Source organism: Calonectris borealis, chromosome 27 (assembly GCF_964195595.1).
Source record: "Calonectris borealis chromosome 27, bCalBor7.hap1.2, whole genome shotgun sequence".
NCBI classification, from domain to species: domain Eukaryota; kingdom Metazoa; phylum Chordata; class Aves; order Procellariiformes; family Procellariidae; genus Calonectris; species Calonectris borealis.
Genome location: NC_134338.1, coordinates 3,694,465 through 3,718,717, shown reverse-complemented (window position 1 = coordinate 3,718,717; position 24,253 = coordinate 3,694,465). Strand labels below are relative to the sequence as shown.

The window sequence follows — 24,253 nt, the reverse complement described above, 5'->3', positions numbered from 1 at the left end:
TTCCCATCAATAACCATACCTCCTCTGTACGTTAATGCAGCATAGAGCATGACAGCATATTTTCTATATTTACGGTCCATCCGAATTTAAAAACACCCACCTGCCTGGGTAGTCACGTGCAGCCCACTGCACATCACTGGTCAGTCTCAGTTTTACTTCTTAGTTTCATCCTGTTATATTCTGTGACTACTTTCAGTGACTCCTCTACTTCAGCCAGGGACAGTTTATGGGATGAATGCCCTCATCAAATGCTATATAGACAACTGCAGCAATTAATCATCAGAGATTTCTGGCATCTCTGGTTGCTTTGGGTTCCTAAAAACGTATGGAAATAGACAGGAGAAGTACATAGGGGGCAGCTAACCTCTGTTTTATGATTACTTTCTAAATACCAAAGTTCTGGTACTGGTCTCCTCTCTTTACGCTTTCAGAACACGGTGGTGGGTTTTTTTTTATTTATTTCCACACTAACATCAGCTATAGACCCACTATGGTTCTTTGACACTGTAGCCGTGAAGGCATGTAAGTAGTAAACACAATTAAACCAAACGTTCTCTATTAATTTCAAAATACTGGAAAATACTGTAGAATTGGCAACCTGGAGAATAATGTAAAAGGGAAAAAAAGACTGATATTAATATTTCATTCTATTATATCTTAGCGTTCATGCATATGATTATGGGACAGAATTAAACAGCTTCAATGAGCAATTATTCTAACACGAGAAAACTAGTTTAAAGATTTTTACATTCATTTTTCTAGAGGAGGATTATGAATTTTCAATTACTCTGTCCCTTTTTCACACACTATTTTTAAATTTTAGAATTTACTTGAACGGCATGTGAAGCTGATCCTTCAAAGAAAATACAGTAATTGCTATATGCAAATTTAATCTGGGCATGCATTCTGCTTGCATTTTTCAGAGCTTTATAAAGGGTTAATAAATAACACAGACAAGGACATAAAATGTGCTGCCTATAGGCAGCTATAACTCCTTCAGTATTTCATACTGATAGTTATAACTGAGTGACCTACCAACTGTCACTTGTCATAATTAGCTGTTTAAATCAAGTAAACCATGCACTTAACTCTTATGATCGGTTTATATATGGAAGCTCACCTAAGAGCTTACAGCTCAGAAAACGTGCATTTCTTCATTCTTGTCTTGCTATAAGCAATTTTTATTGGACTTGGGTCATGATCTTTTCTATGTCCCTGAAGAAATTAGCTATGCACTGGTAACCTGAGAATGTACAGCCTCAAGGATCAGCCTCACCCTATTCTTTAAAGTACAGTCAAGACTAAAACTAAGGAGAGTATCGTTGTTCGCGTGGCTGATATGCAGTTTACTGCTTCTTAAGAGTGTCTCAGACGATCTGTAATGATGCACTAAGTGATAATGATAAGCTCTGCGTTTAGATCCTGAGTTGGTAGCAGTAGCAAGATACCAACAGCGATAAAGAAAACATTAGCAAAATATTAGAAGTGGAGGAACTGTAATTAGATTTTTCCAGAGTAATCATCTCTGCTTTCATTCAGAGAGGAAGAATCACTCAGCTGAAAAGAATTACATGAAACATAATACAGGGGGGCAAAGCATGGTGGAACGATGAGTGTTTAAAGTATTCCAGAAATGCTTTCCGTTTCATTCTCCCTTTATAATTAAGTTCCTAGCAGACAGAGGGAATGTAAATCATCTCATAGCTACAGACAGACACTGGATCCTCCAAGAGACACGAGATGCTAGGAAGACAGCTGCTTTTAACCCCCAAAGGTGCCTGTCTGGCTTCTTAACATGCTTGTCACAGCCTCTTCCTGCTCTAACACCCAACCGGTTTTTAAGGGTTACCCCTAGTTACTTGTGAACATGGTGGGAAGGATGCCAAGCACTCAGCATCTGCTCCTGCAGGATGGCCAGGACAAACAAATGCACTTAGCATAGTCTAGAGAAATTCTGACTACCACCTGCCACTAACTGCTTCTATGCCACAGTTTTACATGATGATTTATTCATCTGTTTAAGCCTTGAAGCAGGATCTTTACTTATCTGAGAAATCATTAACATAAATCTTTCCTCATCGTACTATCTGATAACGGTTTCATTTGGTGGACCAAATAGACAATTATGGAATAGGCTCTTTTCAGTTGTTCTTGACAACCAGAACAGCCAGCTTGTTTTTTAAAGTGTGGTACGTAGGACAGAAAACAAGCAAACACTGGAGGAAACTCCACATGAAGAAAAAGATTCTTTTATATATAAAGAGGCTGGAACCAAATCAGAGCTGTCAACAGAGTTGGGACATTTCACAAAACACTTCACTGAGAGGGAAATACAAAGCCAGTGTAAGTTGTTCTGCAGTTTCTGTTAGAAACAATTATTATATTTCTCAGCTGTCCAAGTCATCCAAACTATACTCAACTATAAAATGTAAATATTTGTTTGGCTTCAGTATCGCACTGTGTCGGACCATTCTGTCAGCAGAGGTTTTGCACATGCCTGTTTTTAACCCTGAGTGGCTGCTGAGAGAATGGGTAATGTGCCTGCTATGATCCAAATCTCCAGCAGGTCTGCCACTCTATGCCTGCCTTAAAGCAAGCTCAGCACTTAAGCATTCTTCTGTGGGTTATGGGTCCCTCATGTGACTTCTTATTTTTTGTTTTTATCTTGCAGCAATAAATTTAATAGCTACTTTGGACTATGCCACTTGCATTAGATTTAGCGAAGTGAGGTCCTTGCAACGCGTGAAGATTAATATAGAGAAATTTGCATTGGCTATCATGTCTTGTTTTCACAGCACCCTGCAGTTCAGTTTTGACTGGAAGCTCTAGACTATTACTTGCCAACAGAGAACAAAAATGCCTGAGTTTAATATACCATAAGCAATATATTTATACCATAAGCAATATATTTATTCATAGAAGTTGTACACAGCATTAAGAAAAGTGCTGAACCGCACACAAAATATTTTGAGGCCTCTGAGTCACTCTCAGAATTTTGCCTGCACCAGGGACTCATAACCAGCAAAGGAGGTAACGCCCCAAAGAAATAACAACATTACGGAAATTATCAGCCAGAAATAATCTTCCCCGAATTCTTAACTACAAAGAAACATGGAGGCTAGAGTAGCAAAACCTCTTACTTTGGTTATCAGCAAAGTTGTTGGCAGACAGCATGGCAAGTATTGTTTTCTGCAGGCCATTTTTCTAATTTATCATACCACATTGTTATTTGGGTTCTTAGGGTCTGTTTCTCCTTAGGTAGTTGCAATGCCTTTCTGCAATAGTCTTGGCAAACAATATGAACAGTAATTTCTACTGTGTCCAATATGGGGGAGTGAAAGTGTTCATCTCTGAACAGTTTTATATTCTATTAGTAGAGCTATTTAAAGAAGTTGTTTTGCTGCAAGAAGAGTCTAGGGAATTTTTCACCAAAGTAATGTGGTGTTCTTGAAGCAGTCACCATGGCAAGACAAGTTCAATTAAAACTTTCCTGATTTTTTTCTCTTGTACACATTCTGCATGATGGGCCTGTGGAAGGTGTTTTGTCTGCCTTCTGTCAGAAGAGATTGACATAAGATAATGCTACATATATTTAGTTCAAATCCATCGAATGGTTATTAGGAAGCAGTTTTCATGAAACAGACTCTTTCTAAATGGCACTTTGAGGTTGAATTTTAGTCTATCATGCAGTTTTATTCTCTAGGATTGGACAAGGGATCAAGAGACAACAAATTAATCACAGTATGGAGCTGTGTTTATACTATGGTTGAGGCAAAACTCAATTTGTTGTATTAAGAGAAAACTCCCATGATTTTTTTTTACTGCTCAGGAAGGTACTAGTTTTGATAGGTATTTGATACAGTAGTGGGACATCCTAATACTGATCAGTTTGTCTTTTAAAATGCAATTAAGTGAGTAGAATAAACAAAACACTTAAAAGCAAGCAGTTCTTCATATGAAGCTGAAAATGATGCGGTTTCTTTCCGTTCTTAAGTTGTTGCATAAATTATCCTTTATATTCTTAATGATATAGGAATTTATCTGGATATAGATCAGGGTTTATGAGTTCCAGAGCCGATTACACTCATCTTTTGGAGAACATGGCGATAACATTTAGAACAATTTTTTTGCCAAAATGCTGAATGATAGGTAACTGTCTCTCTATATGCTTCTGGGAAAAGGGAGATTATATAATCTAATTAAGCTCTCTATTTTAAAAGACCAGCCCACTCTATGTGCCAGCACATTGCTTGTAATTTCCAGTAACCAATATACTTAGAAATTCTTCTTTTGTTTTGATTTTTACTTTCCTGTCTTCAACAACCTCTTTAATTAATGTAGTACAGAAAAATTAATGTAGTACAGAAAAAATAATTTGCTCTTCCTCAATTCTAATTCTTAGTATATACGTGCTGTAATTTGAACTCATGACATTTAAATGCTTAATTTAAATGTCATTTTCAGCCATACATTCATAGTTACATCGAAATCGGAATGACAAAGATATGAAAAATATCTTCATGAGTGATAAATTTTAACAAGAATATAGGCCTTCGCTGGAGGTAATTGAAATGAGGAAAAGTACAAGCTTGCATTTTTGTAAAATGAAAAATGTAAAGCATTCTGTTATATATGAAATCTGTGTTTGTCGAAATCTTAAGGCAATGCATTTTGTGGCATACTCAAGAGATTAAACCCACACCTTTCAAAAATGAAGGGGACCGTTGTCTTATCTGGGTTATGACTGTACCAGTGAAAATTCTTACTTCCTCTGAATTCAGATGTAAACAAATAAAATTGACAAGTACCTGACATGCAGTAAATGGTTTAATTCTCCAAAGGAAAGGAGGGATATCAAGGACAGATATCTGAAGACTGAAGGTATTCCCTTTGAAATGCAAAAGTTTTGGTTCCTCCAGTAATTGTCCTCCTTGGAGTCTTTCATCTGAAACCACTTCCTGCAAAGACAGAGGAGGAAAGAAGTTTTTCAGTATTAGGAACAAATACCAAATCTAATGAAAATTCATCTTTATGAAAGGTGCCTAGTTCACCTACAGCATTATCAGGGTACAGCAGTGGAGTATTTCTCTCATGGGCCAGATGATGGGCATTGGCATTTATATTTCACGATTGGAGTTGAAAGTATGGTTAGGCATTGTCAGCTCTATTTCCGTGTACGTAATGATGGTCCTTGTGACACTGAATTTTCTTGGTGGCTACCTCAGTATCAAGACCCACATAACTTCAGACTAGGAGTGCAGCACTTGAGAAGGAAACTTCAAGGATATCGCAGCACAGCAGTAGCTGTCTTCACGTTTTGGGGTTTCAAGTCAAAGCCAGCCAGTTTTTTTTACTGAAAGTTACTCATGTTTGATTGTTACCATTTTATTGCATCCCACAGGATCACTATTACAAAGGAGGAGTTTACCAGCAGTTCATTACCCAGAGCGCTCTCTAACATCAGCATGAAGAGGGAAGCAAGCCTATGTCAGCCCATTTCCAGGTAAAGCTATTTCTCTCCAAAGAGGAAAATGGAAACTGGTTAAACTGTGACATCATTGTAATTTAGTCCCTCTTCTGTTCTAGAATAACACAACTATCCTTGGTATTTTAATTAAGCTTTTGAATAAAAAACTCCTACAGGTTGTCGCTAGTATTCCTTAAACACTTGACATACAAAGCTCAGCGAGACATTTACTTAATGGACTAAAAGGCAGGTAGACAACATAAGGCATGCCTGGTGAATACTCTGCTCAGTTACAGATTAAGTCGACAGCAGTGTTGGTGAGAAAGTACTCTCAGGGCTTTAAAGAGCACTGAAAGAAACACACCAAGTGTACACATTAAGCAAAATGCTTCAGGTTCATTTCTCCTCTCTTGGACATTTTCAGAATTACTGGATAAGACTCTGAGCAATCTTGGAAGGGCTGACTTTGAGCAGGAATTTGTACTACAGCCCTCTAGAGGTCTGTTCTGACCTAAATTTTTATATAATTCTGTGAATTTAAGACAAAATAGTAAAAAAACCACCCCTGCCTGTACTTAATTCCTGTACTGTTACAATAAAAATACTAGGGAGGAAGGAAAGCTTGCAGAAGTCTTTAAAAATCAGCTAGCAAGCAGTCTTTCAAAATTACTTTTTTTTATCCACATAAATTATATAAAATCTCTGTACATTGAACAGGTTTAGTGCTTGTCAGTAGCAAAGTTATTGTTGGAAGAGCTGCTGGAATTATTGTGACCTTCTGAAAATATAATGACTGCTAGAGCTTTCTGAAACTATAATAATGGATTTCTATTATAAACCAATTTACAGGCATTCAGGTTGTTTTAACTCCTGATTGCTGGGTTTATATGAAAGAAGGAATAAGAAGGGAGACTTCAGTTTTTGATTTTCAACTGCTAAGGGAGTAGCTTATTTCATAACTATTTCCAAAATTTCCCTGAATATGTTGCAATTTTTTTTAAATGTACCATAGTTATAGAAATACTGCTCTACCTTTAATAATGCATAGGATCCTTAATTCCACAAGCGTCAGCAGGACTACAGCAAAATACAAAGGACTTGGTTCTTTTATCTTTTGAGAGCCAAGAGTTTCCCAACACACTAGGAATTGCATAAAGGGCAAAGTCATCTGTTAGAAAATGAAGGTAAGTTTTCACACAGGGACAAAGAGAAAAATCAAGGAACTTTGTATCTCATATAGGACTGCACTGTAAAGGATTAACAGTGTCAAACAAAACTTGGTAATCCCAACTCCAATACTTTATCTAAAAAAACCTGTATATTCCATGTTCACCACTTAATATTTACACTAGCATGAAGTTGACGCAGCGTGCTTTTAAGGGAAGTATAATTTCATAAATACATAGTTGTCTCATTATGTACAAACACCCTGTTCTAGTTTCTGTGAATGTGGAAAACTGGTAATTATTTTTCTAACAATTTTCTACAGAAAAGCAACAAGTAACTTTGAAATCTTACTCACTTTAATGTGCATTAAGAAAAAAATACGCCAGTCTCCTTCACTGTTTTGCTGAATGTCACAAAAATTTGAGAAACAAGATGGTACAGCCAAATCAGGCTGCTATGGGTGAGGGTTTTTGTGGGTTTTTTAAGTTTAATATACTGAAGGTAAAATTCAGCATGAATGAATCGCTGAAAGAGATTCCACCATGCTGTATGAAACAGCGTGAAAAAAATACATGGTTGCTCTGAATAAGATTAATCTCATTTCCCTCTTGTAGGCCTCTTTCATAGTTGTTTTGCACAATTTTGTGGGAGGTTTTTTCTCTATATTTAAAAGTTCCAAAGATTTTTGTACAATTTTTTATAAACCTGCTGCACAATACTAAATGCATACAGGCAGGGCATAACCGATGCGGAGTCGCTAAAGGCATCAGACAGTACAGGTTTATATTAACTGAATGTATGACTCAAAGCTACTTGTACGTGTTCACAAATGCCTAAGAAGGAATTTGGGTCTCTGAATTTCAGGCAGACTCATCCAGAAAAATACTGGTAACCCACGAATTGTGTAAGTGTTATAAAGGGTATAATTACAAAGCTATTGTAAGTTTTTAACAATCCTTTCAGTGGCTTTGCTTTTATTAGAAGCACATAGACATTAGTGCGTGCTTCATTAAGATTCATGTTTCTATTCTGTACGATAGGAAAAGGAAGCAAAAATTCATCTGTCACAACTGTCTTCATTTCAGTTCCCAAAAGAAAACCGTTTTGTTAAAGCTTCTGAGTTTACTAAGGCTGCAAAAGCCAGTGAATTTCATTGTTTTGTCTTGGAATACCATGTAGAAAAATCATGCTAATTTTAATCACCAACTTGGGGATTGTTTTGTGTGGTTGTTTTTTGTTGTTGGTGGTTTTTCTTTAAGGGGAAATGCACAATTGTAATTTAATTTTTGTTTAAAAAAAAGGCAAGCAAGCCCTGCCTGTGCCCATGTAGTAGCCAAGGCACTGAGCCCAACCTATCACCCTTTGCTCATCAGCTGTGGCTTTGTGCTGTGCTAGCATGGCTACGTGATTTTTGGTTAGTCTAGAAAGTGGGCAGGCTGGGTTTCCGTCTGCCTGGCAAAAAATGGAAAGACAGTTTGGCTGTCCTAAAGCTCTTGCAGTGTAAATCCACAAATGAAACCACAGCGCAGAGAAATTAAGGGACTTATTTCTAAGTCATGCAGCAGTGGCATTTAAAACATACAGTCTTCTCATGCATTTGAATTCTGGACTATTGCTGTTGCCCAGGGACTGTCCTCAGGAATAAAGGAATGTTAGTATTCTATGGAAAAATAACTACAACCAAATTAACAAAGTGAAACCATTTACCTGAAATGCACAAGGTGTGTTATCCATACAATATACTCTCAGATTGTAATCCAGAGAATTGCAAGACAGGCAGCCAAAAACCGCTACTTTCAGCTGTCGAACGGCACAGTCAGAGATCGGTTCTCCAATAAGAGCATAAGTTCCAAAGCTGTTTAAGAGAATGTGACAGGCATAAGGATCCAACAGGCAGTAGCAAGAAGTAGTTTCCTCTTCCACAGACATCACTTCCTGCAAAATGAAATTCAGGACAATAGGAGTCATGACATTATTTGTTTATTTTTATCCAACTGGAATGTAAAGTATTTCTGAGAGCCAGTCCGCGCACTCTGTACTCATGTTGACCTCAGGGAAGGGGAGAAAGTAGACTACCTATATGAGTAAATACTCCCGATTTAGCCCTGAGTCAGCAATAGGGTAGGATTTATGGCAATATATTGTGCAGAATTCAGTGTGTACAGCATATAATAATAACAATGATGCGTAAGCAATTTTAGCATCTTTTTTCAAGTGCTCTTGACTTTCTAGCTAATTTTTTTCCCCAATGTCAAGTTAAGAAATTACCTTGAAGATTAAAGTCAATAAGCAAGCGTTGAACAATAGATGGTATTTGACTTCCTTTCAGAACATCCATTACAGTTATGTTTACCTTCATCAAAAAACTACCTATCCCACTCTTTTGCCTTTCATGCTTAGTTCTGCACTACAGCATCATTAGATGAGGTATCTGAGCAGTCTACAGTCTGGTGTTACACTCCTCATTAATTCCAGGGTGTTTGTAACCAACACTGATGGAGCTCACTGAGTACTGAGTGCATCTGAAGTAGGAAAACTAAGCTGAACTTGAAACGCTTTAAACAAGAGCAACAAACAACATAGTGGTTTACAGGAGGAAAAGGATAGAGTTACGGTATCCATGAATGTTTTAACTACTGTTTTTTTCCCCTCACAATGCAATGAACCAAATAGTTCCAGCAGCAGTGCAATAAAATCTGATTGACTATGGATTCCTGTCTAGTTGCCAGGTTCTGCAGTTCTAGTAATATGTGCAGTGAACACTTTATAGTTGGGAAATTCAGCACCTTTCCATCCTGTGTGGATTTCTGTAATGTTGAATAACAGTTCGGTTCATGCTTTAGCCATCCCTTCAGGAGTATTATTAGTAGGCTGTCTCCGCAGATGATGCAGAAAGTTTAATATGTTTGAGACTGCTGCCTACCAAGCAGTTTCAGTCGAAGATGGCCAGTGGGCTTAAAAAATGCAGGTGGACAGATACAAATGATTAAATGCCCGTGTCACAATTGCACAAAGCTTAATTTCCCCAGTTAATCAGGATTAGAAAATATACTTTCAACTAAAAAAGCAAAATATTTCATTTAATGTACACTGATCCTTCAGAGGTTATGAGCAGAGGGTGATCACTGAATGCCATTAAAATGACATGTACAAAGAGACAAGATTTTTAGATCAGGAGGATCCTTCTAGGTTAAAAAAAAAATTAAACTTGAAGTGTATATTTTTAACCAGTTCCATAACTTTCTTTTTGCCATGATAAATTATGGCATGGATACGATGATCAATTCTGACATGAGTCTCTTTAGTAGCTATGATCTATCAAAACAATGTTTTTAAAAATAAATCGCTACTGGCTCCATTATTAAGTGATCTAAGAAAATGAATACTTTCTCATGTCATGTGGGCTAGATCATAAATTTGACTCTTTTTTGCACATCTTGGTAAAATAGCTAAAAGTAGTTTAACTGCTTCTTAACAAAATGCAAAATTTTTATTTTTTAAAATTGTTTCTTTAAGATGGCTGTTTCTATCACTTAATCAATCTTTGACCTGTGCTGCATGAATAAGAGTAATCATGTTCCCATCTCTAGTACAGCCTTTTAAGTGGGAGCAGAAGACTAAACTTACCTCCCATTTTCCTTGCTGTGTCTTTTTTTTCAAGTGAATATTCCAGTGCTCTGAATTTACTTCTGCGCAGTGTGGTATCGTCAAGGCAAATGGAGTGCTGACAGACAAATCTGAGGGCCCACAAGTTACTTCTGGTCCTAGAAGAACATCTGTGCCTTCTGGCTGTAGGCTTTGTGTAGGAGAAAAGACAATAACATCTGTCAGGCTCTTTTTAATAAGGAGTGAAAATTTACTTTAATGGCAAATTTTAAAATATTTTAGTTAAAATCTAAGTACCTCACTCGCCTGTTACAGAAAAGGATAAGCAAGCCAATTACTGTGCTAATTTTCATGTAGAAACAGTAGCTGGAGATGAAACAGAACTATTAGGCCACATTTACTCAAATCATTGGCTGGTCAGTTTAGGATTCTGGTCTTTAAAATACATTTCAATTTGCTTAATCCAAAACCAACTCTAAAATTACTCTATGCAAGTAAGTCTTGCTTTATGCACCAGCTGGTAGTATTAGCATCTAATTCTGCCTTCAAAGACTGTCATCAATAATATTTTCACAGTGGTGAAGATAAAACAAATTATGGTTTAAAAACACAGTCTCATAAATTTTTCCAGATTGAGTGTGATCTCCCTGGTTTGAAAACACATTTATATTCTGCAGAATGAACAAGCTAGGTAACTTATAGCAGACATCAGGGACAGAACTTCTTTGCTTAAATTTAGAACTCTGCAAGTTGATATGTTACAGTCAATGGAGATCCCATCAGCATAACTTAAGTGTAGAGATTCATCTAATCTGAATGTAATCACCTGTGTTTGGTTAGATTAACTGCTTGCTAAGTTATAAAGATGAAGTATCTGACAAGACTCTTCTCCTTCATTCAAAACTAAATTTAACCCTGTCCCACAGAAATGTGCTTTCCTTACCTCTTACAATAAACACCTGTGCAGAGCCAGTGACAAAGTGGATGAGACTCACTCCTTAGACATGAAAGCCAGCAATTGAAACATCTTTTCCTGCTGGGAGTTTTTTGGGGTTTGTTTGTTTGTTTTTTTTTTTACACTGTAATCCTTCATCTGGGTTCTGTAATCCCAATTTTTGGCTTCTAAATTAATGGACATGTAGTTCACTCTTAAAATTAAAGCAAATGGTGTTTCCAAGATAAAAATAAGGGGAAGAACCTCAACTAAGAGATAAATAAGATGATATAATAATAAAACGAAGATATAAATAAGGGGAAAATCCTTGCTTAAGAATTAGGATTCTTCCACTTCCACTGCCGTGTCACAAGCTAACACCACCACTGCCCTTAGCGCTTTGCAACAGCAGCATGGCAGCACCAAACCATCCCATACTGCCTATGCTGAGCCCAGGGCTTCATGGCTATACTGTTAAATTCTGTTACCCAAACCGACTTGGATAATACATTTAAGTGAATGTAGCTCTCATGTAGGCACACTTATGGTAGCCCTGCACTTAAATCAATCAGATTCCAATCCTGCAAATTGACTTTGCACATCCATCTAACATCACCTGGGGGTAGCATTCTCAGTATAACTGTAGCAGTAGGTGCTCTGAAAATGCAGTTAAAAACACCATTCTTGCTAAAGACTTGAAAAGTTCCAACTTCAGTGATATCCCTTACTAAAGACTACATGTACAGTTATCTGTGAGATGAAGACTGGAGTGAAAAAAAAAAAAAGATGACACAACATGCTAACAAAAAAGGCCAATTCTGCTTTTTTTTTCCCCCAAGTGTTATAATAATAAATGCTCCCTAAGCCTCAGTGCTTCTAAGTGTTTGTAGGATTCTTAGGCTAAAAAAATCAAAGCACAAACACAGCCTCTGCTGTAGCTGCCATGATCCTCTTGAACAGTGAGTGCATAAGAGTGGGAAGGAAGAGTAGAGAGCACAATGCAGAGGGTGCTTGCAGGCCTTGCTGCAGCAAAGCATCTCAGCAATAGCAGTAGTCGTACCACGTTTAGAGATTGTGTGTTTTGTTGAACCAAATTCAGAATGACTATTCTAAGCAAACAGTTCAAGCAGAAAACTACTTGCTTCTGCTTATGCCTATGAATAACAAACAATTTTTCACAACTCCTTCATTGCTAGGAAAATACTGTTTTTGCACAAAATGCCATCACTTAACACCAACCACTGCTACCCTTTACAAATGGTAATTTGATTTCCTTAAAAAAAAAAAACCACTTTCCAGCAGTTACTCCAAATCACCTCTCTGTCCAACTAATTTAAGAAATCATCCCATTACTTACAAATACAAAGAAAAATGTCTCTGAATTATTAGAAACCTTCAAGCCAACTTTTATACATATTTATTTTTCAATAAGTTATTCAGTTCATATGATTCCTCTCTGCTGCACCTCGGCAAAGGCTGGTGCATTCTACTTCCTTATCTCTGTTTTGATGCAGCTGCAGGAAGGGGGTAACAAAAGCGTATTTCCAGAGAGCGAGTCAAACCTTAGTTATTTAACTTGGTTGGTGCATTTCTATGCTATCTCTCTCCCAACACACACATCCTTTGCCAAGTGGCTCCTGCTGGCAAATGCATAAAATACATGAGGGGGGTGGTGGAATTTTGCTAATGTTACCTCCAGTACAAAGCTTGACAATTCATCTTCAATAATGGGAGCAAAATATAGGTTATTTTGTTTTGAGCACAACACCCTTAGGAGACATGAATCCAGAGTTTTAGTTGTGCTATTGGTGATGATTGCCATCAGAAATAGCTCAAATTTTTCAAGCATCAAGAATGAAACAAAACACAAATACACAAAATACAAAAAGAAATAATGTCAATAGTGGTAGGAGTGTCCTGGTAGCAGCCTAGCAAAGTTGATGTGAAAGATGACTGGGAGACGATGATTGTCCCTCCCACCCACCTCTTTTAAAAAAAAAAAAAAAACAAAACAAAAAAAAAAAACAAAAAAAAAAACAGAAAAAGCCAGAGTAACTGAAATAGTGTAGGCTCTGGTCACAGCCACTGGCAGATTTCCAGGGTCACTTTGTGTAATTGCTGACTGCACACATCATAGAGAGAGTAATAGCAGGGATGTGTGTGCATGACCAATGACAAGCTAGTCTGAAAGGGGCTGTTTAATTTCTTTTAGAGAATCATTCCCCTTGTAGAACATATTGGACAAACATATGGGAGTTCTGGGAATTATTTAATGCCAAATGAACTGAAATCAGTTAATTAGATGAACTCTCACACTTGTTGCAAGTAGCAAGAGTCTTTCTGTGTAATAACTGACATGGTATTGAGACTCTCATGCAGTTCTGAGCCATTTATTAGGCAAGACGGGAAAGGGAAACATTACCAAATGTGAGTATTTAATATTCCCATTGTTGCAAGGTAAAGCAAATCAGTAACCAGATCTGTCCCCTCAAATCCATCAAAATCAAAGGTCTGTAAATTTTCCAGGAAAAGAAAGACAAATAGTCACTATTGCTGAGCAAAAATTAAAACCTGTTTTTTTCAGCTTGCGTCTCTCCAACATCTCCTTTTCTTACAATTTTAAAATCTTTTTAACCAGAGTATTACGTTCCCTCAATAAAAAGGAAAGTTCAAAGCTGGTGTTACGCTAGGTGACAGTGCTTCTAGTGATTTTGTAGCAGCTGTTCTCATCTTATTTCTAGACCCCGCTAAGACCAGCTACTCTGCCACAACGAGCAAATACTTCTCTCCTTTATAGCAATCTAATTGGATTGCAGTATGTTTTTTTTATTTATTTTTCACTTCTAAAGCCTCTTTAAGCATCTATGCTGGCAGCAGGTGGTTGTGGAGCACTAGCATTTTAAAGACATTAGCCACACACTAGACCTTGTGCTAGCTCTTCCGTGATGAGCGTGTGGGGTTCAAGAACAGGCTGTTGGGAATGGACATGCAATCTGTAGTAGAATTCTGAAGCATTTTGGTGCTATCATCTGCACAGACCTTCTGTCACATCTACTGAAATTCTGTTTTGCTTTTCTTGAAGAAATACACTTGACCTGCCTCCTTGGTGGGGAGAGTTCGGGATGGGGGGATGTTAACAATGGCCTAGGGGCGAGGAGTCCTTCCATATAAGTTACCTACAGGCTCTGGCTGATTCTTGGCTGAATACAACTAGCAAGAAGATCTCCCAGCCAACGGTGCTGAGATTTATGCATCCCAGTCCCGTTAACCAAGTGACAATTTCTAACTGCACAGAACCACTCACTAGCTGTAATTCGCTGCAGCCTGTAACTAACTTAAGGGATGCATCTTGAGGCGTTCTGGTTCAAGGAACAAACCAGCAGATAGTGTTTTCTGTTCCAGTGCAGCTCCACTTAGTCTTTCTGGCTTAAGTATGAAGTCAGAATTATGCAAGTAGGCAAGAGACATTTCACTCTAATTCTCGCTTGGGCCAGAATCAATAGCTTTGTTTCTTTCACAAACATCAATAACCTGTACTTTCTGCCAGCATGAAAGCATGCATATGGTGTTTGAAGGTTGAGCTTAGCTTTTTTTCTCTGAAAGTAGTCCTTCAGCGATTCTTTAGGAAATTCTAGCTGCAAGAAGCATCCTAGAGGATCTATGCAGTGAAGCCCACATATGTGTCCTTAAGACGTTTTGGTTTGGTGTCTTTTTGGAGGGACCACCAGTTCCATCACTGATTTGGTTCAGTTAGATGAGACACTAAAAAACTTTCAAACCCGAGTTTGATTTCTGTTTAGGATACAATGAGTTTTTCATTCCACAGAGGATTGTGTCAATTTACAGCAAAACCAGCTGATAATCTCATCACAGATTCTGTAGTGCACAGACAGGGATTTTTTTTTCCCCCACTACAAAGTGACAGTGAATTCAGCACAGCTCTATCAGAGCCCATATCATATCTGTTCCTCTGTGTCTTCTGATGTATATCTCATACCAGCCTACCTCAATAGCTAAATGAAGATTAGAATAGAAGTGGCAGCTAACCCACTAGTCCTAAATAATCTAAATCTGAACAATACGATCCTTGTTCTCTCACACACATTTAAGATGCGTAACATACCTATTATGGTGAGTTCAAATCTCTGCAAGAACAACACAGGACTTCCTTCTTGTATGCATCTACTGATCTGGTTAACTTTTGTATTAAATTAAATTCCACTGAATACCATATGATGTGGACAACGTTTCGTTCCGAAATTACAACTTAAGCTACTTCATTGTTAATGGTGATAAATCTTCAACTTGTGAAGTAAAGAAAATCTATCCTCTTTCTCTAATCCACTATTTTACCCTTCCTCCACGTCCAAGCATTGTGCCTGTCCAGATGAACAATCATCTACACTTCAGGGATATCTGCATGACACACCATGTGCTTGTATAGCAGTTCTGCAGGGTGGTTTAGTACTTCTCTCTATCATCTTCCATACACACGTACAAATCAAGTACTAATTCTAAACTGCTGGCATTTCCTCCCACCCTCAGAACACGGAAGCCCATGGGCAATAACAGAGAAGGCTCCCTGCATGTCAGTGCAGTCGGCAGCTGCTAGAAAAGTCTGGTTTATTCCACCCAGTTCATATGGGTGAAAGGCACATTAATCTTGCCTCAACTACGTGAAGAAAAATACAGTATTTTGATGGGGGAAAAAAAAAGAAGAATGTTTGCTTTTGTCTCACTTTATAGAATTTCACTTTCAAGAAGAAGGAAGGAAAAATCTCCCTGTGATAATCTTCGGTTTGGTTTGCTGCCTCTGCTTCTGCCCACAAAAAAGGAAAACAGTAGGCAAAATTTGCTGCTTGTTTTTAATTAACCTATTTTAATTCATTTCTGCAGAACCCTTGCAGATAAAACAGCTGGGGTTTTTTTTCTTCCTTCCTTTAACATATCTTAATCTTTCATTGAAAATGATCAAAAACCTATGGCAGCAGATGGGGATGGAATATGAAAGTTTTCACAAAGGAGTTCAGATATCAGAGGAGAAAAAAAATAAAAATAGATTTCACTTTAAGTTTTGAAAAATATTTCTAGGCTTTAAAATTTATAGGCAGCTCTGTATCTTTTAGTTCTTAAAGGAAAATTCCAGCAATCATTTTGCTATGGGTTACTGTAAGTTATGTAAATATTTACTGTATATGCAGTTATTTTCTTCTTTCATAGAATCATAGAACAGTTTGAGTTGGAAGGGACCTTTAAAGGTCATCTAGTCCTAGTCATCTAGTTGCTCAGAGCCCCGTCCAACCTGACCTTGGATGTTTCCAGGGATGGGGCATCTACCACCTCTCCGGGCTACTTGTTCACCACCCTCATTCTTTCCACTTCTCCTCAGATATGCCCACCAATTTTTCAGTGTTTTTAGCTGAATGTGTATTTAAGGTGAGGGAGATAAGAGAAATAACTGCTGTAAAACACTATAACTGACTCTCCTGTCTCCAGGTGTACAAACCTGCCCTTGATTACTACTTCTAAAAACTGTCCCTCTCACAAGCCCTCAAGCACTCAAAATGAGGCTTAATCAATGAACCACTTCACCTGGGACCAACGTCTCCTGAAATTATCCTTAAATTAATCAATTAAAGTATACACTACAGATTATTCACTTAGCTCTGTTTGGAATGTAAATTATGAAAGGGTAGTTTGAGAAGGCTGAGAGAGTTATTTAAGAACTTTATTGTTTGGAGTGCCTCATTGCAACTTTTAAGACTGGATGTGAAGGTAGGACCAATAAATTGTCAGTGCACTTACTGAACTACAATTTGCCAGCCTCATGCAGAATTAGGAGCAGCAGAAAGACTCAACATCAAAAATAGAAGAAATGAATTCAAGAGAAGTTTAGGCTAGAGCAAGGAAAAAAAGGTCAGAAAATGTAACTGAAAAGCCTTAGTGGAACAAAGCTGCATTACAGAATTAACAAGCCCTGTTACAGAATCTCCACATACCAGTTCCTCAGCGAGTTTAAGGTATCATGGACACTTTTCACTGGATGAAAACATGGTCTTGTACTTGCAGAGATGCACACAAGACGTAGAAGCTGACTTCTGGTAACAACTCAAAAAGGGGGAGCATAGAGTGCTTTTCAGTAGCTTATTTCAATTAAATAAGATTTGATTATCCCTGTCACTTTTCATCTGACAATCTCAAAAGATTTAGCAGTCATTTATCCTCCAGTAGAGAGATTGCTTTGGTCACTGCTGAAATGCAGTTGTTCAGAAGTGTGGAAGAGTAGCATGTGACAGTTTAAGGACACAGAATACCTTGCTACTTTAGAAGTTGACGTCAGGTACCTAGATGTTCCTCTAGGTTTAAATGGGGAAAGACTCTGGCTTTAATGATTTTTTTCCTTAAAATCACCATTACATACCTTTAGTGACAGCAGGAGGTGAGAAGTTTTGTTTAGTCGCAGAGGCCTACCTGCAGCAGTAGAGCTCTATCTAGCACAGAAAAGGGGAGGGATGCCAAGGTGAACAGTGCTGTAAAAAAGATGTAAATTGCTGTTTCTGTGGCCTGCAATATGAGTGTATTGCTGAGAGGTCTCATCCAGGCACTAGACTGACTCTAACTAGATTTGACAGTCACAAAATAAAGAAAACCCACTGTAAACAGTAAGTGAAGAAGGTGAAGTATACTTAGTGGTAATGAAAACAAAGCCTTAAATGATACATACCAGAGTCTAGTAGCACAAGTCAAAGACTGAGCACAAGATTTTTGAATGTTCTGTGTTTGCTGACCCTTAATCTTTTAAGGGTAACATCAATGTTTCTTAAACTGGGGCGGGGGGGGAGTAATACACCTGAACAAAGTATATAAGCCAGAATGATGGTGACAGGCTTTCCTGAGTAATACCTCATGAAGAAGCTAAGTGACAGGGTATCTTTACCTGTATTTTACCTGCAAAAGGACACAAATTCCTGGAAAACACAGGCAGGAAATGGGGGCAAAACAAACTGACAGAGGAGTTTCTAATGTATTGTTCGAACTCAAATGCTTGCATGGGGAGAGGAATTGGGAAAAGTATTTACAGCAATAGGTGGAGGTTTGATGCTGACAGTAGACAGCATGACTAGACATTAATAACACTAAAAGGTGCAGTAATTTGAGAGGTATCTTAAGTATTGCTTAGTGTCTAGACAGTAACTTGCGATCAAATTCCTGTTTTTCTCTCCTGTTCTACTACTGTAATTTCAGACAAGATGTTTAAGACAACTTCAAATGCACTTTAGTTCTTCATGTGCAACTTGAGGCATCCTGACTCAGCATTAGAATCACAGAATCATTAAGGTTGGAAAAGACCTCTAAGATCTTCAAGTTCCAACCGTCAACTCAACACCACCATGCCCACTAAACCACGTCCCTAAGCGCCTCATCTCCACGTCTTTAAATACCTCCAGGGATGGTGACTCCACCACTTCCCTGGGCAGCCTGTTCCAAGGCCTGACCACTCTTTCAGCAAAGAAATTTTTCTTAATGTCCAATCTAAACCTCCCTCGGTGCAACTTGAGGCCATTTCCTCTCGCTCCCCTTGGCACTGTGGGCCACTCCAGATCTCAGTCTGGCAACTAGACACATTATTTAGTTAATGAATGGTTACACTTTTTACCCCAAGCTCTTCTAGCACTTTTCACCTCAGCTCTTAAGAGAGTAGTGCAAACCCTAGTATCTCTTAAGTCCCTTAAATTCATAGGGAACTTGCCAAGAACCAAATGTAATAGTTCTCTAAAGTTTTCACTTTAGAATAGACTTATCTTAGAAACTAAATAATGCAAACTTTTACCTCATAAAAAAATGGTCTTAGGGAAGAAAAAAAACCCATAGGTCTAAAAATGAAAAATACGTTCTACCAATCGTGCCAGTTCAACACTATGGCTAGCATTTCGTAAGCTTTACTTTCCCTCTGAATCCAGATACTAGTCTAGTGAGAATGCTACACTTAGACTAAACAAGCTCCCTTCATTTGCTGAATACACTCCACTACATCCCAGTTCTGTGATTCTACTCTCTGGTAGGGTTTGATCAGTTTCTAGCGGGTGAACCCAGCAAGCAGACTGAACTAAACTTGGGTTCTGCTGATGTGTGGTCTGTCAGGCTTAAAGAGAGTGCAGAGCACTTTGATTCTTTTAATCCATGTTGTGTGAAAATGAAAGCTGCTAGGAAGTCTTTTTATGGGAACAGCTATCAAAATCTAAACTTTGATGAAATGGCTAAAACCATCTGTTTCTCTGGCCATGTTTATTCATAAAAATAAAGGGGAACATTCATTCTAAAGCAAGTGACTTTGGGCCAAATTCCATTGTCTTTCTAATGCAGAATGAAAGCAATTGAAGTGATTACAGTGGAATTGGTGAAAACACCCACATGTGCAGCTGGCAACAGAATTTAGTGCCGTGCATCTAATGGAACATTTAAAAAGTTTTAAAAGCATTTAGAAATGAGCTAGTCTGTCTTTTGTACGACAGACATTTGCAACATACATGATGCACCAACATAAGAAAAACCCAACGACCTGCATTTGCCAAAACCATAGTTCTTCTGTTTGTTTTCCTTTTTTCCTTCTTGCCTTTGAAATAAATATGAGAGAGCTGAAACCTTGAGAACCTCAGAGAACTAACTTGTCTATTTATGAAAGACCACCAGCATTTCAAACATCACCTTCCTGTCCCACCAGACGCCATGTTGAAAAAAAACCCTAAGGATCAAAGTGCGGTTTAATTTCTACTGTTCATCAGCTGGTGCTGGCAAGTCCAGCTGGGGAACAGATTTTAATAGTGATTTATAAAACAAAGTAACTTAAGAAATGGTCCTGAGCATTCACTTATTCGCATATCTAGGCTACCAAACATCTGTCGTGAAGTAACAACAGTTCAGTACCTACATACCATAGGGTCGGGCAAACTGGTGACCTGGATAGTGAATTTTAACCCGTTGTCTGCATGAGAGACTATGGACCCAAAAGTTCTGTAACAAGTAATTAATGAAAGCACCTGTGCTGTTAGTAGACTTGCACGACATAAGTCTGCAAATCAAAAATGATAAAATCATTGACTCTGAATTCAGCACTTATCAGTCATCAATCTCCTTGAGGCATCCCATCCCTTAACAGCATTTGCAATAATTCCATGTGATTTCACAGAAGCATCGCACAAAGATTTTTTTTGCTGTCATTTATACGGATACAGCATATGTCACACCAGCAACAGGGAAGATGGTGCACATTCCATTCCTTTAGACCGCGTTGACAAGAAATGCATTAAACGAGACAGTTCCACAGATTCTGGATGTGTGTGTGTTTTTTACGTACTTCTTACCTGGACTCCTTTTGAGTGACGGTAAGGTAGATTTCCCACGAGCTCTCTTCAGGAATAGCTCCATGTGGTATCAACAAACTGACTCCTACAAAAGAGCAAAGGCAGAACTTACGTTTGGGAAAGGCACTGGATGTAAAGAACAGTGCACTGTTGGCCCCTGATTTACAAGACCTAGAAAGGCCATCTACTGGAGCAGAAGAATGCTCCTCTGAAATAGTGGTTCTGATTACATTAACAGATGAAAGGAAAATACACTATTAATATGATCCACATAGTTATTAATATTTAACTGTCTTAGAGCCTGGAATTATATAGACTCATATGCTTAAAAACTTCTTGCTCCAACAGAACTTCTAAATAGTTGACTTCCCATTGTTTTGTGTCACTAAATGACACTGGATTCATAGTCCAGATGTGACTGAAGACTTCTCTTCATCCTTGGGTACAGGCAGACTCTTTGTCTAGTTCACCACTTACACAAAAGGGAATAATTTATGGAAACAAAAGGTACCATCAACTGTTTCCTTAAGGCTTCCAGCAAGAGTGTTGGTAATCCCAGTCATTTTGATGGTCTTGTTACCCTGACAGGCTTTTATCTGATGCAGCAACAGAACAATCTCTTTTGAGTTCCCTATTTAATTGTTCTTCTCCCTTTTTTTTTTAAATAATAAATATAGTCAAAAAGCATGTGTGCCTTTGGTAACTTTTAAGTTAGCCTTTGCCAGTTTCTGAAAGGCGGTTAGGGCAAGCCAGTTATGAAAGATTTTAATCACTTGTGGACTCTTTCACTCTTATTTGCCAAAATGCCTCTTAGTGGTACACATCTTGTCACCTGCATAGCTCCATGTTTTACAAGACATGATCATGGTTTAAACTTGTCTTGAACCTCTTTGCCCCTTTCTGACTTTGAAATCAAATCTAGTAATTCTAGGATCACAAGGAATCTCATAATGGAGAGACTACCTAACCAAATTAATCTGAGTTTGCACGGAAATCACCATACCTTTTTGTTCATATACATAACAACTAGTGAATCCAAGTGATACGATTTTCCTTTTACTCCACTAGTGCAAATGAGAAGTTAACAAGGATGCTTTCCGCCGGGTACCAGTGAAATTAAATTCTTTTACAGCATACTCAATACAGGAAGACTAGATTTTACTTTGCGTATGTCACACAATGCAGAACCTCAGCTAAGTAGTAATGTGATTGCACCATAACTTACAATTGGCTAGCAAATTTGATCTTACATAAATAGGCAGAAAGAAGTACATAAATTGCAAGCGGACCAAATATGTATTTAAATAATCTAATTGATGGGACTATCATTATATAAATTAGCTAAATATATAGTATGAGGGACTTCTTCATTTATGGCTTAACAGACTTAGTGCCTCTGCCTTTGTAATATTCATTCCTGAACATAAAAAAAATCTGTGAAGAAATGAACACATTCCAAGTGTTGGGCATGATCGTACACTAAATATTATATCCCTGAATTATATACTGTTATCAATCTTCTGTAAATACAGACCACATTTTTTATGGTAACCTTTAAAGTACCCATTTTATGAAACATGAAGGATGAACACTCTAAATCATTCAGTCAACTAGATACTAAGAGATAACCCTGGACACACTAGTCAAATGAATAAAAGTTGAATTTAAAATGAATAAAGATCACCAGAGTTTGAAAGATAGCCTCTTGGCTAGCAAGGGTGGTATCTGGCTATTTCTGCTACATTTGCCATTTTGAAAAAGAAAGTATCCAACATAAGGAATTTTATTCTGCATGATACGAACATAGTGAGGTAATGCAACATACTGCAGGACTATGATTTTAACATCCTTTATTTGATTCTAATTTGGTGCCGTATGTTTTCAGCTAATTTAACAAACAATTTCTTAAGTCTAAAATACGTCTCGCAAAACTCTGAAGTCACAAAACAAACTCTGCTTCTTAAACAATGCAAATTGAGCATCTCTACTGCGACGTTTCAGTGCATAGCCCAATCTTGAAATCCAGTTGACTTTGAAGTGCCCCACTATGGAAATCTGTCAAGCCATTAAGCTAAAAGAAAGAGAAAACCAGAAAGCCGCACTAGAGTTTTCATTGAGAGTGGAAGCTATTCTCCAGAGACGTCTGTTTGCTACATGCTGCAGACTTCAGTAGCATAATGAAGCCTGACAATGTTAATGCAGTCAGATGTTGATGCGTGTAGATTCCACTTTGAATATGACCCCATTATATAAGATGCTGATCCAATATCGACCTTCTTCCTGGGGAGCCCTTCTTTTGGATCAGGATCCAAGTAAGCAACAGCTTTGATTAATATGACTTTCATGCTGAAGACATCAAGAGAGGCAGTAATTTATAACAGTTCAAATAGGCGTAATGCCTCTTTACTACTCATCCTAAGCTTTGCTCTGATCGGTCATCTCCTGTGTGGGCAACATGCTCTACTTCCCAAAATTTGCATTAAGGGAGGCCCTACTTTTTATTTTCTCTCCTTTTTGTTACTCAGTTATAGAACACTACATCAGGCAAAATAAGTTTAATCTAAAGTTATTTTATATGCTTTTAATGAGAAAGGATCTACCCACCTGTGTTTGGAACCACTAAACGGCCACCCAGGTGTCCAAAAATGGCAGTTGTCTTCAGCTCACTTCTTGTTGAAATAGAAGACAGGTTCTGAATATACGTAGCCTTATTTCTAGCCTGTATTGTACTAAAAGCTCTATTATTCCCATGAGGAAAAGTTCCAGAATGTGCCTTTCCATGATACTCAGCCCTCTCTGTCACCCCTAGGGACACCATGAATGAACTCTGAACTTTGACTTTGATGTCTGGCAGCGGGTTGAACAGTGAAGACTCTGTCATTAGCTCCTTGTCCATGGGATCCTGCAGGCAGATTGGCCCACTGTATGTTCTGCTCACCGTCAAGTCAGGCTGCATGGATGAGTTCAAAAGCAGGGAGTTACCTGGTAGAACGAAGCAGATCAGGGAGTTAGTTACTGTATTAAGATGTTAAATCTGAAATCTCTTTCTGACCTCTCCACCATTTCCTTTTTGACTTGCTCTTCCTTCCTGATACTCTCAGAGCTCAAAATCACATAATGTTAAAAAACAGATGAAGTGATGCAATAGATCTGACGGGTACTTGATCACAATGTTTTCCGCACTTCGGGCAACTCCAGAGGGCATGAATCCAGGAAGGAACTTCCTTCTTATTTTGGATTCAAGTTTGTGTATATGGCTTTTTCCTTTTTTTTTTTTTTTTTTTTTTTTTTAAATTAAAACCCATTGAGTGAAAACACATCTTCCTGCAGATCTTTTCCATGAGCCTACGTGAAACGATAGCTTCATGTGTGAGGGAAACTGGGTTGAAAAGAAAGTGGGACAAAAGTAATATAGGGAAAAATACTACAGTTATTCATTTAGGAGCATTTTAGCTCAGAAAACACTCTGAAAAAAAAGAGAAGGAATGGATAGATTTAGGACCTGAATCCTTCAGCTGGTTTGGTCTTTGTTTGTTTTTGTAGTTTTTTTTTGTTTGGTGTTCAGAAGATAGAAGTTTTCCGAAGTAACTAATTTTCTGGAAATTATCTGTACTGCATCCTTGAAAATTTGATCACTTCAAGGGACTGCAGGTTGGGTTGCTAACATTATAAATACATTTCTCCAAAGAATAAAATTTGGATCACTGTAATCCATTG

At 37.9% G+C, this 24,253-nt stretch overlaps 1 protein-coding gene across 1 annotated transcript in view; it reads right to left on the bottom strand.

Moving 5' to 3' along the window:
• UNC5D (unc-5 netrin receptor D) overlaps nt 1-24,253 on the bottom strand; it is an 86,921-nt gene that overhangs the window by 6,881 nt on the left and 55,787 nt on the right. Inside the window, exons 9-13 of the mRNA XM_075174630.1 lie at nt 23,141-23,518; nt 20,537-20,621; nt 10,262-10,430; nt 8,342-8,569; nt 4,809-4,958 (exon numbers count right to left, since the gene is read on the bottom strand). Of these exons, the coding sequence (XP_075030731.1) occupies nt 4,809-4,958; nt 8,342-8,569; nt 10,262-10,430; nt 20,537-20,621; nt 23,141-23,518 (1,010 nt within the window). The remainder of the gene's footprint in view (nt 1-4,808; nt 4,959-8,341; nt 8,570-10,261; nt 10,431-20,536; nt 20,622-23,140; nt 23,519-24,253) is intronic.